The sequence below is a fragment of the Sinohyriopsis cumingii genome, chromosome 6 (genome assembly GCF_028554795.1).
Source record: "Sinohyriopsis cumingii isolate HCF-2022 chromosome 6, ASM2855479v2, whole genome shotgun sequence".
In the NCBI taxonomy this organism is placed as follows: Eukaryota; Metazoa; Mollusca; class Bivalvia; order Unionida; family Unionidae; genus Sinohyriopsis; species Sinohyriopsis cumingii.
The window spans coordinates 106200828-106219334 of NC_142966.1; the positions used below are offsets into that span (position 1 = coordinate 106200828).

At 35.3% G+C, this 18507-nt stretch overlaps 1 protein-coding gene across 2 annotated transcripts in view; it reads left to right on the forward strand.

The window, feature by feature from the left end:
- The first annotated feature begins 715 nt into the window (after positions 1 to 715).
- Positions 716 to 18507, forward strand: part of LOC149797646 (histidine--tRNA ligase, cytoplasmic-like) — a 48660-nt gene continuing 30868 nt past the window's right edge. The window contains exons 1-5 of one of the 2 annotated variants that reach the window (XM_089962548.1): positions 716 to 1027; positions 3714 to 3803; positions 7191 to 7310; positions 7900 to 7995; positions 12352 to 12477. In XM_089962548.1, coding sequence (XP_089818674.1) covers positions 932 to 1027; positions 3714 to 3803; positions 7191 to 7310; positions 7900 to 7995; positions 12352 to 12477 — 528 coding nt within the window. In that variant the 5' untranslated portion in view covers positions 716 to 931. The remainder of the gene's footprint in view (positions 1028 to 3713; positions 3804 to 7190; positions 7311 to 7899; positions 7996 to 12351; positions 12478 to 18507) is intronic. The other variant, XM_089962550.1, reaches the window with a different exon arrangement.

Below are 18507 nucleotides of genomic sequence, written 5' to 3' on the forward strand. Positions count from 1 at the left end.
TTATGTTTTTCAATCATTGAAATAGATTGAATTGGCTTGAAAACCTGTATATCATGGCTAATATCATAATACAAGCATACATTTGAAACTTTGTTAATGATGATGTTTGGGCCTTAAGTTGTATTGTAGATACTACTCATAAAGGAATAAACCTACTGTAGGATGGATGACTGGCAAGGTCCATTTAAAAGAAACTTACTTCAACAGGAACCTATGAAGATTAATCAATCACTGCATTGCTCATTAGACATTACGTTTCGTGCGCTCCACTCTTAGCTATAAATTTGTAGATAAATTACCTGTCTTGTGATGTTAAGGACCAATCATTTAGTTCTCAGGGGTGGGGGATGGGGATTTTATTGTAATTCAATTTCCATAATAAAGATGTTATTGAAAGCATTCAGCTACACGCATTGGTTGTTACTTTTGTGTTTATGCATGTGAGTGTGTGTGTGTGTACGTGATCGAACAATCCGCCACTTAAAACAAATCAAAATAAATACAAAAAGGAAACTCTGTCGTGACGGACGGTGTTAATATTCTAGTCAGAAAATTAACAACAAAAAGAGTACCGATAAATATGTTGGTTTATAAGCTCAATGGGCCCCAGATATTGAAGTTACCTGTAGTAAAGAGTTCCCTAACTATGACTGAATCAAATGTAGGATTACTCCATAAAGGTAAGTAACTCTCAAAACACCGTCTGATGCAACCAGCGAGCAAGTGAAACTTGACGCATATTGAAGACAAGGTGTGCACACAAACACGACATAAATTGAGTTGTGCAGTGATTCATGCGTTATACTATAGCATACCAAGTATAAAGCAGCGATACCGTCTACTGCTCTTCTAACGTAGGCTCGTAAAAGAAGTACGTTGGGATTATAGTTGTAGCTATCTTGCTTTAACTTGTCTCATAATACATTAGACCATGGCAGAAAATGCTCTGGAGGTAAATCAAGAGCAGATTAAAGGACAAGGAGATATTATTCCTAAACTGAAGGAAGAAAAAGCGGATAAGGATTCGGTAAGGCTTTTGATAGATATTGCTACACATCAAATTGTTATGAATTGTTAACCTAGAACCCTTGGTTTTGATGCCTTTAAGAACTTACTTTCACCTTTTCAGAAAAAAATACTCCTTTCACAGCAATACATCTAATTTATTTTGTAACATAAGTTATTTTAGCACAGTATGCATGACAAATGTCTTCACCGTGTAGGAAATGTATTGTAGAACGACACTTAAGTGTACGCTCTTTCGTTAGCAATAATCCTTTTGAATGGATGGTAGGTTCGGCATAGGAAATTTGTAATCAACTTCATATGATTATTTTTAGTCCCAGTGCTACCATTCTGGTAGTCAACATGCCTGTCACAGCGGCAACCTAAAATTCATTAGATCACTAATTATCTTGAATTAATGGTTATATTTGCATGGACATTGCATTGATTGACTTCTTATGATGTGTAGTTGGTCGTAAATGAAGAATAAGTAAGATATTATAATTCGTGCTCTGTTTTACTAAATGAATACCAATATACGAATTTTGTAGATAAGCTAATTGTCTTGTATATGTTACGGACCGAACATTTAATTTTAAAGGGTAGAAGCATCGGGATTGTTTGGGTGTTTTTTTAATTCGGTTCTCAAAATAGCTTGAAAAACTATTCTTTATGTGATATATTGGAGAAAAGTACCTATTATATCCATTGATTTTTTTAAACAAACTCCGACTAGATAAAAAATCCAGGCCCTTTTATCACCACCACCCATCAGTAAGAAACTTTATTTTTTAGAAACTTAATATATTGGGTGTTCCATACTTTTTTAGCCAATCACTTCTCTTACAGCATTCCTAACATGATGTATTGAATCTTATAATAGCGAAACGTACGCGTGGAAAATTATTTCACCAAAAGTAGATGCTTTTAAACAAATCCAAGATTATGGAAACGAAAGATTCCAGCCACGTGATGTAAGGAAGGTAGTAAGGTTCCTATTATGTCAAAGACATGGTTATATGGTCAACGCTTTTCAGAAAAAATCATAATAGTCACCAAACATACTGGACTGCGAACCAAACTATACCTCAAAAGTATTATGTTTCGTTCACTCACCCGCAGTAATGAAGATTGTTCTAAGACTGATGGCCCTTGATTGCATATGAATGGGCATTTCAATGCAAATAAAGCCTGGAAAGCCGACAAATATTTTATCTATGGATAAAAAAGAGTCTGATTAACATACACAAGTTCTATAATAAAGTTGCACATAAAAGCATAGAGGCAACTCACATATGAATGTGTCCATTGGTGTGAGTGATTGTGTAAGTAAATAAATTTGTGTTTGTGTGTGCCTATCTAAACGAATATTTAACCAAATTATGTATGAATAAAAGATTCTTCTCATCTGTGTGTCACTATTATAATAATCATTTTTAAAGGAATAGTTGCATAATTATACTCATCATGCTATCAAACTCAAAACACCTTGCTCAAGAGAACTCAGACCAACACGTCGATTACTCGTATCTATTAAGTTACTATAATAAATGTATCCTATGAAAATAAAATATTATTTGTATTATAAGTCGTCTCTAGACACATTTAAACAGAATTATATTACTGTTGCAAAAACTGCACAAACGTGAATGACTTATGTAAATCTGTAGATTACTGTAGTACCTTTCCGATATTTAGCAATTGCATGGACGATTGTAGATCAGAAATAAAGTAATAAATAAAAAAATTAAAAAGCCGACGAACATATAAATTAAACTAAATTTGAATAAATAAATGAAACTCTGCCGTGATTGAAGATATTACCAGCCATGCTAAAAAATTAAAAACAAAAAGAGTGACGAAGAGTGGTCTGGGAGATCTATTCGCTCTTGGTGTTAAGTTACTTGTAGCAATGAGTTTCTAAACTAGATTGAATCCAGTGCAATAATTATTTACACCTTTAGGACTACTCCGTGAAGGTACATAACTCAATTGTACCGTCTGCTGCCACCAGAGAGCAAGTGAAACTTGACGCATATTAAAGGCATAGTTTGCAATCAAACACGACATTGATTAAGATGTGCAGTGATTCGTGCATTGAACTGTAGAATACAAAGTATAATGCAGCATTATCGTGTACTGCACTTCTAAAGCAGTCTCGTATAAGTTGGGCTGTCAGTTGTAACTATCTTGTTGCGACTTGTCAGATTATACATTGAAGCTTTATACCATGGCAGAAAACGATCAGAAAGAACAAGAAAATAATACCTGTAATTTAAACGGAGGAAAAGCAGACAATGATTATTAACGTTGTTGATAGATTATGTTATATATCAAATAGTCGTGAATTATTATCCTCGAGCCCTGTTTTGACGCACTAAAGCACTTACTTTAACCTTTTCAGAAATATAATCTTTTTATAGCGATACCTCTAATCTTTTTTGAAACTTTAGCTTTTTAGCACAAAATGTAAAACAAATGACAATATCTTGTAGGAAACGTCGTTTAATACGTAACTTATTTTTATGCAATTTAGAAAAGACTATTGCGGCCTGTGATTACGTTGTACATATTCTCAGTACACAATATATATTCCAGATTAGCAGCATTATAATACAAAAAAAAGTTTATTGCGAAAATGAAGTAGAGAAATTGAAAGTAGCATTTATAGTGGTTTTTTTTCCATATTTATTTATTATCTGGATCAGGTAACAAATGAGGTTTGCGAATTATTGCAGCTGAAGGCGCAGGTAGCTGATGATGCACAGCCACAGCAATTTGTTCTCAAGTGCCCCAAGGTAAGACCCGCTTTAAAATTTAGTTTCGTTCAAATATTTTCAGGTCAATATATATTGGAATGCAATTATAAAGGCACAGTTTCTTCTGATTACTATTCATCCTTCTAAAGAATGGACATTCAGCTTATATGTTCCATATCGTCCATTGGCATATATCGTTACCAAAACAATGTTTTGAATAAGTGCCCTATTAAACTTAATTGACTAAAAACAAGAGCTGATTACACATATAACAGAAAAGGATAGCTTATGTACAGGTAATATGCCTTGATTTGACGAAAAACAATTGTGTGTGAATTATTTCTCATAATATCAGCTAAAGTAAACAAAACGAGTAGTCTGATGAATGTATATTTCTGCTGACCTCAAATCTCTTTCAGCCTGCTGTATTTGCCAAATGGTATATGTGAAACATTGCGGATCTACTACCCATGACTACCAAAGACGGAAATGTGGCTAATGCAATAAGTTTGTTTTTGTAGCAAATACATCCCTTTACTGCAACATAATATACTTTATATTTTCTCTTTGAATTTTATCATATAACTTCTTCATATTATTTCATTTCCTCCAAAATAATTTTTGTTACAATTGTCCTCTTTCAATTCTTCTTGTTCTTCAATCAAATACTGCTAGTGGTGGTACATAGGTGGCAAATGAAATTGTTTCCTCAACTGCAGGCAAGTGAAACTGCTATTACAATACTCAGATTAAAAATGGGATATTTGAAAAGAAGTACACGTGATATTCACGCTGGACACTGTAAGCCAATATATCCATTAAACCTAAACTTTTGTAAGGCGTCAGGATCCCATACGGTCACCCCAGATTCGAGTTTTGGAAGGGCATTTTTACTTGTTTATTTTACTAAATTTTTTGAGAGTGACAAATGCTAGAAAATATCAATAAATATAGGTCATTTTGTTTTGTTTTGTTTCGGGAGTTGTTGGGGTTTAAGGGAACTTTTAGCATGCCTTTGTGCGTCCTTTGGAAACACATTTAAGTCCCATTATCCCGACATGATATGGCCAATAATGTATTAAATGTACGGCTAAAAGCAACAACAGCGAAAACAACCTCCACTTAATTACAACTCTAATTTTTTTCTTGCCATGAAGGCCCTGTATCTATATATCTTCGTCAGTCAGTACGATGAACACCGCAGTACCTTTCTTACTATTTTCTTGCAGGTGCATAAATAAAATACACTTACCTCTGTTTGAATAAATTGAATATCTTAAATAAATATATTTTTTTAGCTTTCAAACAACCATGGAAAAGATACGATACTTCTTACGGTACATAATCATAAGTAAATCGCATGCCCGTCTAATCACAGAAGCGCAATTTGTATGTCTATACTATACAGCGGCCAATCATTTAAGTACGTTTGATACGTTTATCCTATTGTACCAAATTGGTACTTTTAAGTAAAACTGCAAACCAAATAATTTATTTCAACTCTAAATCTGAAATTAAATCACGGTTGAACCATAGAGATTGTAGTATTTAACTTATAGTTCTATTGAATGTTAGACTGTTCCACATAATAAATTCTATTGAATGTTAGACTGTTCCACATAATAAAGCTTTCTGAATTACACTTTACAATAGTACATATTATTGTAACCCTATGCAATAAAATTAAAATATAAACAATATTTACGGTAAAGCCAGTGTTTCTATCTTTTATTATCTTCTTGTGTGAGCAGCGTTATAAGGGTAGAAACAATTTGCGGTGAACAAGGTTCTTATGTACGAGATGACATTGCTTCGTGAACCAGCAGGCGCACCTTATGAACTCGATAAATAGGTTTTCTCAAGATACCCGTTTTACAACTTGACAGGTATTGATAAAATGTGAGGACAAGGAAGATAAAATAAATCCATATGACTCAACCTGCTTTTGAATTGTTCAAAGACTTAGGTCGTGTGTGTGTGTGTGTGTGTGTGTGTGTGTGTGTGTGTGGGCGCTTTGCATGCTGTCTTCTTACCAAGAACTTAAGAAAAATAATTGCACAAGAACATCTTTCATTTATTGGACTAACATCAATACTTTTGATGAATAAGCCCTCCCTGTAATCAACTAAAATACTAAACGTAGTACCATTTCAGCTTCAGAGTTTAAAAACTATAGTCTGCCGATTTATATCTTTAAGGAGAAAGTTTAAGCGGCTGTACTTTCAACTTGTCTACAAAAAGTACAGAAATATTGAATGTGTTTAGTAAATCTGACGATAAGACTGACAAAGCATTTGCAACGTAAAGGTAGACGTATCGCATAGAGCAGCAGCTGTTTTGATTGTGATGCAGATTTACAATAATTACATATTGTAACATTGTGTTGAGGCTTTTCATTACTTTGACACACAGAGAGAACTCTATGCGTACATTTTAATTCTTGCGACCGTTTAGTAGAAAATAGAGAAGAAAACAGAACAATATTGCAATATTGTTCAGAATTTATTTGTTAATTATATACAACTGAATACTAAAAATCTAGTCCGCATTTTGGAAAGAGACTGAATTTTTAGATTTCTTGAAAAGATAAGGTAAATTAACACTTTAAGTTGAATGGATCAATAATTTCTTGTTTTAAATGAAAATATAAAAAGTAGAGATTTTGAAAGCAAATGCAAGAGCTTTCTGTGTACACTTTAATCTATATAATTACCGTTGGTCTGTACAATTTCTCTGAAATTTGTTGGAAGTAGAACGTCAGTTCAGTGAGTGGAGTATAACAAAAGGTGACCTTTCTGGTCCATAACACATGATCACATTAGATATTAAGGCCTAGCCCTGGATGCGTACATGGTGATGGATTGTATAATATCGTTCATTAAACGCCAAATGCCTTGTTCATTTTAAACGTGCACATTAAACAGCTATAAGATGTTTATATAAAAATGGGATATATACTAAATGCAAAACAAAATAAGTTATTTGCTCCGAGTCGGTGCATAGAACGAGCTTGATAAGGCGCAAGAAAAGGCCACGACTTCTCAATATCAAACAGCTTAATTGCCATTGTCTAAAATTGCGGCTCCGTTGAAGAACGTTTACTTCTATTCACATGCACATATTCATGTTAATATTTTGCAGTATGTTCTTTTGGTGCGCTTGTTACATGATATGTCATTAAATCAAACTTTATAGAGATCTTTGTTCTCAGACTGTCAACTTCCATCTGTGATCGTTTTTCCTACTTTTAAGCAAATTTGATTGGTTCGCATATCTCGAATTTTGATTTGTACGAAGGCGGATGCAATGAGTCCTTACCAAACTGTATAGTTTCAACTGTTTAATGACAGATTAATATAGATGCATACATTTCCTATCCGAGGAACAGAGGCTGATAATGAAATATGTTTATGTCTTTGATTGTAGGGGACAAGAGATTTCAATCCCCAACAGATGGCAATCAGAGAGGGAGTCTTCGACACCATCATCAAGTCTTTTAAGCGTCACGGAGCTGAAACAATAGATACCCCAGTGTTTGAATTGAAGGTAATCCAAATTTGGAATGTTCACTTATTAAATGGTCAAAAGCATACTTCTCTACCTTCCTTCTTAGAAAGACTTATTCAAAAAGAGTTACTATGATTTTCTTTTGTCACTTCAAGTACCAATTATTTAATTTGCTTTTTTTGTTCAAAATGTATTGCAGAATCTTAGAAAATATAACCAGTACTAAACATTGTTGACTTATACCTAGTTAAGTAATGTGTTGTGTGGGTTCTTATAATTGATCCAATTTCAAACTTTCTGATATGCTCATGAAATATATTAAGACTGGGTAAATCTGTATATAGTAATGTATGCATGAATTGATAAACGTGCAAACATGGCATGTAAAAATGAGTGAAGCAAACAAAAGGATGGTCCGGAAGTTAGTTTTTCTATAAATGCAGAGATGGAAAAATAAAGCATGATTGCTCGTATTTGCTTTTTGGGCGATAGGATTAGTTTTCATTATGTCATGGATTATACATATTCAAAGATAGACCTATATTTATATATTTGGATGCACCCCAGAGGTATTGACATTTTCACATATTATCATCCACTTCCATTTTCTTTCGTCATTTCTTCAAAGGAAACTCTCACAGGGAAATATGGAGAAGACTCGAAGCTGATATATGACCTGAAGGACCAAGGGGGAGAACTCTTGTCACTTAGATATGATCTTACTGTATCCTTTTTTTGCATATGATTACCTGAAAATCGAAGTTTCTTCAACTTTGTCGATGGATGAGGTTCATTATATCATTACAAATTAAATGAATCCTATTAAAGGGATACTTTTCCAAAGTAAAAAAAAAATGTTTGAATCAGGCTTTTGTTTATATTGCGAATCACAAGTGGGATAGAGGCACAGGTATCATGTTTATGACGCTTTTTTGTTAAAAGTTTAAATGCTAACGTTTTGGATTTAACACAGTTACTCTGATACTGTTGTAAGTTTAGCTTTAAACTATCAGGTGTGATTATCTTTGTTGATTCTGTTTATTGTGACTAAAAGCCAGTCCTATTGACCTATGCAAGCTAAACGTCACATTAAGTATTTGCTTTTAGATTATTTTTTCTGACATTGTTACATTTTCAGTCGTGATGCTTAATGCATATGAATTTACAACTTGCCAAATGCAAAAATAGTTCGTTTGTGCCCTACTTCTCACGCTCGATTTATACGTCTGGATTTTGCATTTAACTCAGTTGCTCTGAAGATGAGTTTATTCATGTTAGAGGGTGCAACTACTGCCGGCAACACGGGTCATAGTAGCCTATTTTTCATGCACCAGCAATTATGTTATTACATTTGGCTCACTAATGTATATGCCGTCATGACAGTCGATACCTATCTTCATGGTGAGGTGTACAGCTCATAATGGTCAGTATATTCTCCCAGTGACCTCTTTTGACACTCCAGCGTGTATGTCTGTTTTGTATTCAGCTCAATTTTGCTGACACTGTACCGTCATGAAGAATACAACTTAACATCTCAGAGGCTGTCGTGGTGACCTTTATTCATGCTTAATTAAATACGTTCCGATTTTGCATATATCTCAGTTGTGCTGTCTCTTTGTATGTAAAGTCATAAGTTTGAGGTTCTTGCAATATGTTAAGGCGGAGGAGGTAATGTTTAGGATTCTCTGTCATTTCTAATAAGTTTAATACAAAATGGATTTTTGAGAGTACTTTCGTGTGTTGCTATATTTCTGTTAAAAGTGTGTTACTGTTTTATATTTAGGCGGATCACGGTTATATTCAGTCAGTAAATGTATCGCTCGTTAGAACAACATGAAATCCATTAAAATGATATATCTGGGGTTATTTACTTTAAAATTTAATCTATTAAATTATTATATTTAAAAATGTTGGTCATAATTACAGTCCTTTCTCATTATATCACTATTCGTGGCAGCTATAAAGTATACTGCATTGTAGTGGGAGCACCTAATAATGAAACAAATGCTACGGTACTTCAACAGTATAACAATGTCTATTGCAGCAATATAGAAATCCGCCGTATACTGAGGCTGTCTGATAACACTGGACAACAAATTTTTACAAAAGTCATGTTACTGAAATAAAATTAGTCAATTCTTATCAATTTTTATGTGCTGAACACGAATATGACAGTCAAATTGCAAAATTGGCTCTAGTTTTTTTGTAATCTGCAAGAAATTAATGTTTACATAACGAAATGCATTCCAATAGTAAAAGGTCAACTGTAATAGCCTACCTATAAAAAATCAAGTCATTGACTACATCTTAGATTTCTTCGCCTGTCTCTTGTACAGCTGTTCGGGAGCATCTCTGAGGAGTGTCCAGCAGTAGTCAGCCAGCATTGTAGTGGACCATTTTCCCTGGTATCTTTGTTCCATTGTTGCGATATCTTGATGAAAACGTTCGCCGTGTTCATCACTAACAATACCACAGTTGCTAGGAAAGAAATCCAAATGGGAATGAAGGAAGTGAATCTTTAGAGACATATTGCAGCCAAGTTTCTTATACTTCATCAACATGTCTTCTACTAGTTCCTTATAGTTTTCTGCCCTAACATTTCCGAGGAAGTTTGTAGAAACTAGGCGAAAAGCATTCCATGCTTGTTTCGCGTCACCTTCCAGCAAGTTGTTGAACCGGTCATCTTTGAAAAGCTCTCGAATCTGAGGACCCACAAAAACTCCCTCTTTAATCTTTGCTTCGCTGAGTCGAGGGAATTTTTCATGCAGGTATCGGAATGCTGGCAAAGTCCGGTCAATGGCTTTCACGAAGTTCTTCATCAAACCTAGTTTGATGTGAAGGGGTGGTAGCAAGATTTTCTGAGCCTCAACCAGAGCTGGGTGTTGGATATTCTTCTCTCCAATGGCTACATTCTGCCTGTGAGTCCATTCCTTCCTCATGAAGTGCATTTCCTTTGCTCGGCTATCCCACTCGCATAAGAAACACATGTATTTTGTATATCCTTGCTGCAGTCCCATTAAAAGGGCAACTACCTTCAAATCACCACAGAGGTGCCAGCTGAACTTGTTATACTCAATGGAATTCAGTAGCTGCCTTAAGTTATCGTATGTCTCTTTCATGTGGACAGCATACGCTACTGGAATAGATGGAAGAATGTTTCCATTGTGCAAAAGCACAGCCTTGAGACTCAGTTTCGAAGAGTCCACAAATAGTCTCCATTCTTGTGGGTCATGAGTGATTTTTAAAGCATTCATGAGGCCCTCAATATCGGAACAGAATATCAGATTACTTTCCTTTCTGAAGAAAGGCTCCAATTGCTGGTGGCGCTTTCGATATGCAGTAATTGTGACATCTTCTTCTAGAAGATTCCATTGTTGGAGTCTTGATCCTAGCAATTCTGCCTTGTTCTTTGATAAGTCCAAATCACGAATCAGGTCATTTAGTTCTTCCTGTGTTATTCTGTGTGGGGTTGATGATGCACCACAGTGAAAATCTGGATCACTGCATGCTGATGGACCAGGAGAAGAACAGGTTGACTCACCTTTGTCTTCGTCAGATGAATCAAGAGAATATTCTGCTGGAGGTTCTGGAATAGGAAGTCCCTCACCATGTGGAACTGGTCTCAATGCAGACGGAATGTTTGGGTAGACTATTCTCGACTTCTTTCGCTTCGTTATTCCGCCGGAAAGAGGAGGAACCAAGCAGAAGTAACAGTCATTTAGGTGGTTGCTTGGCTCTCTCCACACCATTGGGACTGCAAACGGCATTGATGACTTTTTGCAATTCAACCACTGTGAAAGCTGTGTTGTACATGTAGCACAGCATATATGCGGAGCCCAAGGCTTGTCTTGGTCACCAACCTTACATTCGAAGTAAAGATGATATGCCTTCTTCACTTGAGAATTGATACTTTTCTTCTGGTTGGCAAATGTCACTTCCCCACAAATATAGCAAAAATTGTCCGCGGTATTAACACACTTTCGAGGCATTACTGTTCTTTATTGTACGTAAATGGATAAAATAATAAGTTTTATGTAACAGTAGCTTGAACTGTCTCGCACAACGTCTAAAATATTTTAAATGCTGAACCTATCTGATTGGGCTTTATATAGTACACTGCTTACGTCAGCTTCAGCAGCCGCCTGGCATTAGTATAATAGGCCTACACATGTATAGTACACTGCTGACGTCAACCTACTTCAGCAGCCGCATGGCATTAGTATTGCATTGCATCAGAAAATGATGCAATCAACTGTGGATGATGTGAGCATGATGGTATTATGCAATGTTACATCATTATTCCGGATGTTGCTGCAGTCCTACTGGAGAAATTTACACAGTGAAACATAGAAAATGAGGTATATGAATATCTTCAAAACGAGAGCCAATACAAATTTTTCACGGTTATATTCGTGTTCGGCACACCAAAATACTACAGATTAGGGCCTTTTCAAGTCAGTAATGATTTCACTGTTGACCAGTGTAATGAAATACATGATATATCACTCCCTCATTACAATGAAATTTATGGAAGCCATTTAGTGTAGCGCCTTATATGAGATTGCCTTATAATAAAATTCATTGTAAGCATAATTAACTACAACTTATTAAAATGGAGGCTATAACTATTCTCCCCATGTAATATGAAACATGTCATGATGAAAGACCTTCGACTGAATGAGTGCCATTCTCACATTGGAGCAGATTAACTACGTTATATCGTTACTCTTTGAATGTAATAAGAATATTACTTTTTGATTACTAGTGATTTGGCTTTGATTAAGTGAGTTCACATTACATAAACTGCCATCAGAATTTAGATTTGAGTTTGAATTTGGGCTCGAACCTGTCTTTGTGATCTTGGAGCCTGGTGTTCATGACATAAAACAAAGTAATAAAATAGGGATGATGCATGCTGTTGCGGAACTGTTTATCCGCTTTCTCATATGTAACAAAATTCTTGCCTAGTAAATTCTTATGTTATAAGAATATTATCTTACAGAGTCCATACCATGCGTAAGCAGTAAATATATGTTGAAAGATGCATTCATCAAGTTCATTGGCCTTAACTAATGGGTAGGTTCCATTTGCTCGTTATCTAGCCATGAACAAAATTGCCAATATCAAGAGATACCACATAGCCAAGGTGTACAGGAGAGATAACCCAGCTATGACCAAGGGAAGGTTCAGAGAATTCTACCAGTGTGTAAGTCCTGGAGTGTCCCTTTAGCTGATCTGAAAATTCCTGTTCCACTCCACAATTGTAGAAGTAGTTGGATGCATTAATTCCATACCCGAACAATTCAAAAAGGTCTTATCCCTTCCCTCGCTGAAGGGTTGGTTTATTATGCTTTAAAGTACTTTAAACAAACATAAGTGTCAGATATCTTTCTTAATAAACTTTCAACTGTGTGACCGAATCTCCTTAATAATAATGACATCGTTAATAAGTACGAATACGTGGGTCTCAAGACATCAAAAACAAAACATCTGTTTCACTGGACTTTCTTTATAAACATATGTATATGTCATCAGACATCCTGCACAAACAAACACAACTGGCACAGGATATTCTTAATAAACAGACCAAAGATCGATCTTGATATACTGTAAATATAGTTACTTATTTGTGAAAACAGCGAATATCAGCATTTGGAGCACAATAATGTTACACACATTCTATGAGCAGCCAAATATCGGTAATGTGTTCACAAAATATCATCACATGAACTTGTCTGTAGTTTGGTTCTCTATTTAACTGCCAGATCAGGACCTTAATAAAGTAAAATTAAAAAGTCAAGTCAACAGTGTATTTGAATACAAATGTGGGGACTAAGCTTACTACGGTGGGGACAGAGTCTAATTTACACGTTGTTACTTTCTCAAACAATGAACAGAAGTGTCGGTTTTCCCGATTGCGCATGCGCAACACATAGCAAACCATAAGAGGGTTTATTAACATCCTCCAACACTTAAATGGGTACCTTATCAAGTACGACCATCCAATTTTGCAGGAAATACCCATTGGTTATGTGTTACATATTTTCGTGGCAATAAGTCACTTTGAATAAACAAAAAGCCAGTAGTAAATCCAGAATTCAAAATAACACTATTTCTAGTACCTTTTTTTAACTAGATAAAACAATGTTTTCTATTTAATCAGAATTTGTTGTGTCTCCTCTAAATATTTTTAATAAATTTTACAAAAAATTAGACATCATATTGAAAAGCTAATTTTGAGGCAAAATAAATGTTGTTAGCTTCAATTCCTGTTAAGACTTGAATTAATTATATAACCTTACATCTTTGTTGCAAGCATTTGCATATTTAACAAATACTTTGAAACAATGCATCTGTCTTAGATGCTACGACTGAATTATCATAAGTTTGTTAGGGAAAGCACGGGCCGATGTGTCACTAACAGATTAATGTGATAATTGTTTTGAAAATCACTACTCAGCAGAATTCACCCCAAGCTATTGGATGGAATTTATATATTCAGTCTGCTAAGCTTTGAGCGACAATTTGCGTACATGGCAATCTTGACTACGAAGAACTGTTAGCAAAGTAATTTATTTAGCGGAAAGAATAGAAAGGGTCAGATAATGTTTGCTGCTCAGTAACAATCTATATATTTGAGTAGTGCGAGAATATATGTATTGGACAGCGGGTACTGACATCTGGTTGATAATAGGTCACCGTCTTCTATTCTCTATGAGTTTGTGCTTATAAGACAAAAATCGCATGTGTATGCGCACGCTAACAGACTGTAATCACGAAAGCGATCCATATGAGACCAAACAAGATAACATTCATAGGCCATAGAAGGTGGTGACCTGTATCAACCATATGCCAGTAACCAAGAAAACATACATTTGCACAATACTATGGTAAGTATCTTGGAGAATGTTACATGACAGTTTTTTGGGAGGGAATTTGTATACTTTTCGATTTTAAGGGACATTACTCGGTTTGTATTGTCTGTAAATCAGCTCACACTAATTTGTTCTCAGAGTTGTCCCTGAATGCCCATTTCCCTTAATACAGTCTTGAACTCGGCCATTTTAATTATTGTATCCTTAATAGCCACCAAGCATAGTTTACCAATCGTATTGAGACGTTATTGTGCTGCTACAAAAAGGTTTGAACAAACACGTACTGATGAATGTAAAAGTATCGAAATTATGTTTCAAGCACCACCAGAGACACCGATTACTATCGATTTAGTTCCGACATAAATTCAGATTAGTTCACCTATGATGGGTTATCGTTTTCGTGATTCCCGTAATACGCAGAACAAGTGTTGATAATGCGATAAACCTGCAAATATCATCTAGGACCACATAACGGTGATTGCATTAATAAGCGAATATAGCGAACATTTCCATTGATAGAATGTAACCATGTGATCACACCGAGCTCCGTTTATTTCTGTATAAACTGTACGGATTAAATACATGCATTTTTCTGAAAATAAATCATTCATTCTTTCACGATCGGATCTAAATCTGTGGAAAATAGGTCGCATCTAATCTAGATCTCTGTCTTTCACTGCGGCTGAACTTAAAACCATAGGTAAGTAGATATAGGGATTGGAAGGAATGGTTACAAATACAAACATTATTACGATTGGACCCATATTCCTACAATGGAAGACGCCGACACAAATAGTTACGAAGTGAGGGGTGGTGGTTCGTGGGAGATAGTTCCCGCCCATCCCCCATCGTAACTGTTAATGCTGATGTCTAACTTCGTTTTTCTTGGACCCCGATTACTACAAAATTTACCGATACTCTTAATTCATTTGCAATTTGCCTCTTCAGATAGCCTAACATGTTATGGAATACGAAATTAGATGTAAAGAAATGAAAATTATTTACTCACGAGGCTAGAAATAATGAAACGGCCAAATCACATTAAATCACATCAGAACAGATCATTAGTGTTGGAATATACTTCATCAATATCTTTTGTGAATTCATGCATCAACGTGCGAAATTTGTTCCGGTCCATGATATTGTTGGTGAGCAATCGCTGAAATAACGATATGGCAACAATAATGACTTCTAGTGTGTTGTTGTCCGCTCGCATTGATTCCACGTGTGTATCAAATAGATCCCCATGGTCGCGAGGCACACATAGTCCACCAAGACCTTTTCTTCGTTTGGTTGTTTTTCTATATCCAGGGCAAATTCTTCGAGTTCAGGGTCATATTCATACAAGGGTTTAGGTTGTGTTTTTCGTATATGTTTTTCCTCATATGCAAGTTGTTGTATTAGTTATATATACATTATTGTTTCTGCGTACGCTTTGTTTTAGTTGTTGCCTGTCATATGCCAATGATCTTCATTTACACGTTGTTGCTTCTCATATAATTGTTTAACTTAACATAATTGCTCACAAATTTCACTAGTTGTGGACGAAAAATACCGATATATATATATATAATTTTCAAAGATCCGCGATCATATTCATTCGAATATTTGTTGTTTGCAGCATTGACTAATATGCGGGTGGTGGAGATGGAAGCTTTCGTAGTAATTCTTTGATGAAGTTACCTTCTGCGATCTTTTTAATTTCTTGGACGTCTTCTTTGACTCGAACAACTGCCGCTAGTGAGCGTTCAACAGTCTTTGCAATTGCACTAGTGGCTTAGCTATTTAGCTATTTTGCGAATTAGATCCGGATCTTTTTCTGTTCCCGTTAGTGCTGACACTTGTTCAGCCGTTGTTCTTGTGGCCTTCTTAATACGTTTAGTACGTTCCTCAGTTTCCTTTGTGGGTTTAGTTATCGATGCAAATGTTTGTTAAACGCCCATTGTGAGATTTTCTCGGACACTTTGACTTGACTGTAACGTATCTTTGACAATTTTGCGGTCTTTTATATCATTACGAATCAGTTCGTGGCAGCTGTATGGCGTCGCTTTCGATATTCTTCTTTGACATCACTGGTGGAAAGCATCATTTTTTATATCTCATGATTGTTAAATTGTAGCGTCTAAACCCGCAAGATATGTTTCTTGGCGTCGACATGTCAAATTAATTTTGTGAAATTTGTTCGAGTGCTTAGTGATTGCAGCAAACTATCATGAAATTCATCCCACGATGGGTCGGCAACACAAGTCCAGTAAATATTTGCAAGACCATGCGTGTCACTACCTCGATATATCATCAACATGTTACAGTTTTCTAGGATTACTTTAAACATGTGTGCATATCATTGAGTCTAATAGATCACATCGGTGCTTTGTGTCGACTTTGTGAACATATTCTTGCTGGATTGACCATGGTTTTCAAGCATCACTTTGTCGTACACAAACAAGATTATCTGCATGTGAACCAATATCTACAATGGCAAAAGCTTCATCGGTTGTGCAAACGAAATTAATAGATAATTTGGTTCTCTTGCAGAACTGTCACTAAACAACTTGTCATCAAGCACCACCTTAAAATCTTTGAGATCATCACTCTGTTGATCATTAGCTGACGGTGGAATTACGTACAACCGATCCCATGTTAACCATCCCAAACCAACAAAAGTTGAATCTTTTTTGATTAAGCGTTAATAATGGGTGTGTATAATCCGATATAACTAGTTGTGGTTGTGGCTGACCTGGTGTAACTATGGGTCCTTATAACGCAAGTATGTCCACTTTACGCATATGGCTTGGTATTCGTATTCCACGCTGTTGCGCGATTCGTGTTAGTTGAATCGCAGTAGGGATTTTTATGTAAAAGCGAAATGCGTTCTCTAATTGCAAATTTCGTCGATAAATAGTTTTAGAAATGTTTACTCTACCAAGATCAGAAACTGCATCTCTTCAATCTTGAGTATTATTTCATTTACATATGTAAATGTTTCCTCAAAAGAGTAGGATGTTTTACCAATCATATGCCAGCAAATCTTCTTCGACGAGCGCAATTATAATAGCAAACATATCTGCATGGCTGGCAAAGATGGCTCCGATACAACATTTAAGACATATTCAAGCTGTTGTGCCAAAAAAGAAACGCGAATAAAGTTATTTAAGATAAGAATTCTTTATTTCAGACTACAAAGTCCATACCTCTAAATTAAAATATAATTATAAAGTAGAAACATTGTAAACATAAAAGAACATATATATCATACATACAAGTATGCAGATACATCCACAACAATTAACTGCGCCATGCATTGTTAAGAATGAAATTAAATGGTACATTTAAAAAGTAATTTGTTCCATCTACTAATAAAACGAGAATTTAAATGAATGTCATAGTTCCAAAAGAGATTTCAATATACAGTTCTAACTATTAGATATTCTTGTCATCATTGAGAATACATACTTTCTCATTACTTCATCCAAACTGAAAACATTATAATTTACAAACATGTTGGAGGCTCTGTTCCACCTAGGAAGACCTAACAGAAAACGAAGACTATTATTATAACCAATAACTAGATTTCTTTTCATACATTCACTAAAGTTTGTCCACAGAAGAGCACAATACATAGTGCATCAATAAGATTTGAATAATCTAATTTTGATATTCAATGAACAATTCTTAAATTTACGTAGAAGCATGTTTGTTCAAGTACACAAAAATCGGTAATGTCTCATCATATCTTCATTATCCGACCGATTGGATTTCAAAATATGACCCAAACAGGTATAACTGTTGACATATGTATGAGCAATGCCGTTAAGATGTACAGGGGGGAGGAGATGGTAATTTGAAAGAAGTTGGCTGAAAGACCATGCATACTGATTTCTTTGTATTATAGATGATGTCATTCTCAAATGCTTATTGTTCACATATCTTTAATAATTTCCTCAAACCAGTGATAGAAGGACTTATCAATGACATATCATCAGCAAAACTAAAATTATTAAGAAACAGCGCATTTGATAGCAGACGAAACCCCACGTAACACTGACCGCGCATACAATTTAACTGGTCCCACCCCATTGGTGACATGGAAAGTGCTGGTTATTACACTTTCCCATCGCACACAATACAACTGTTTGTCATACCAGTTAACTAAAGTATGAGCTATGCAGACAGATATTTTAATATCAATCAACTTTTTAAAGAGTGTCCAGCGATTGACCCTATCAAATGCCTTGCTAGCGTCTAAAAAGCATGCAAACACTGGGCTGCCATGTTCTACATAACAGCTGACAGTTTCCTTAAAGGCATATCTGTATAAATCTGTTGAATGTTGCTTTTTAAAACCAAACTGATTATCGGAG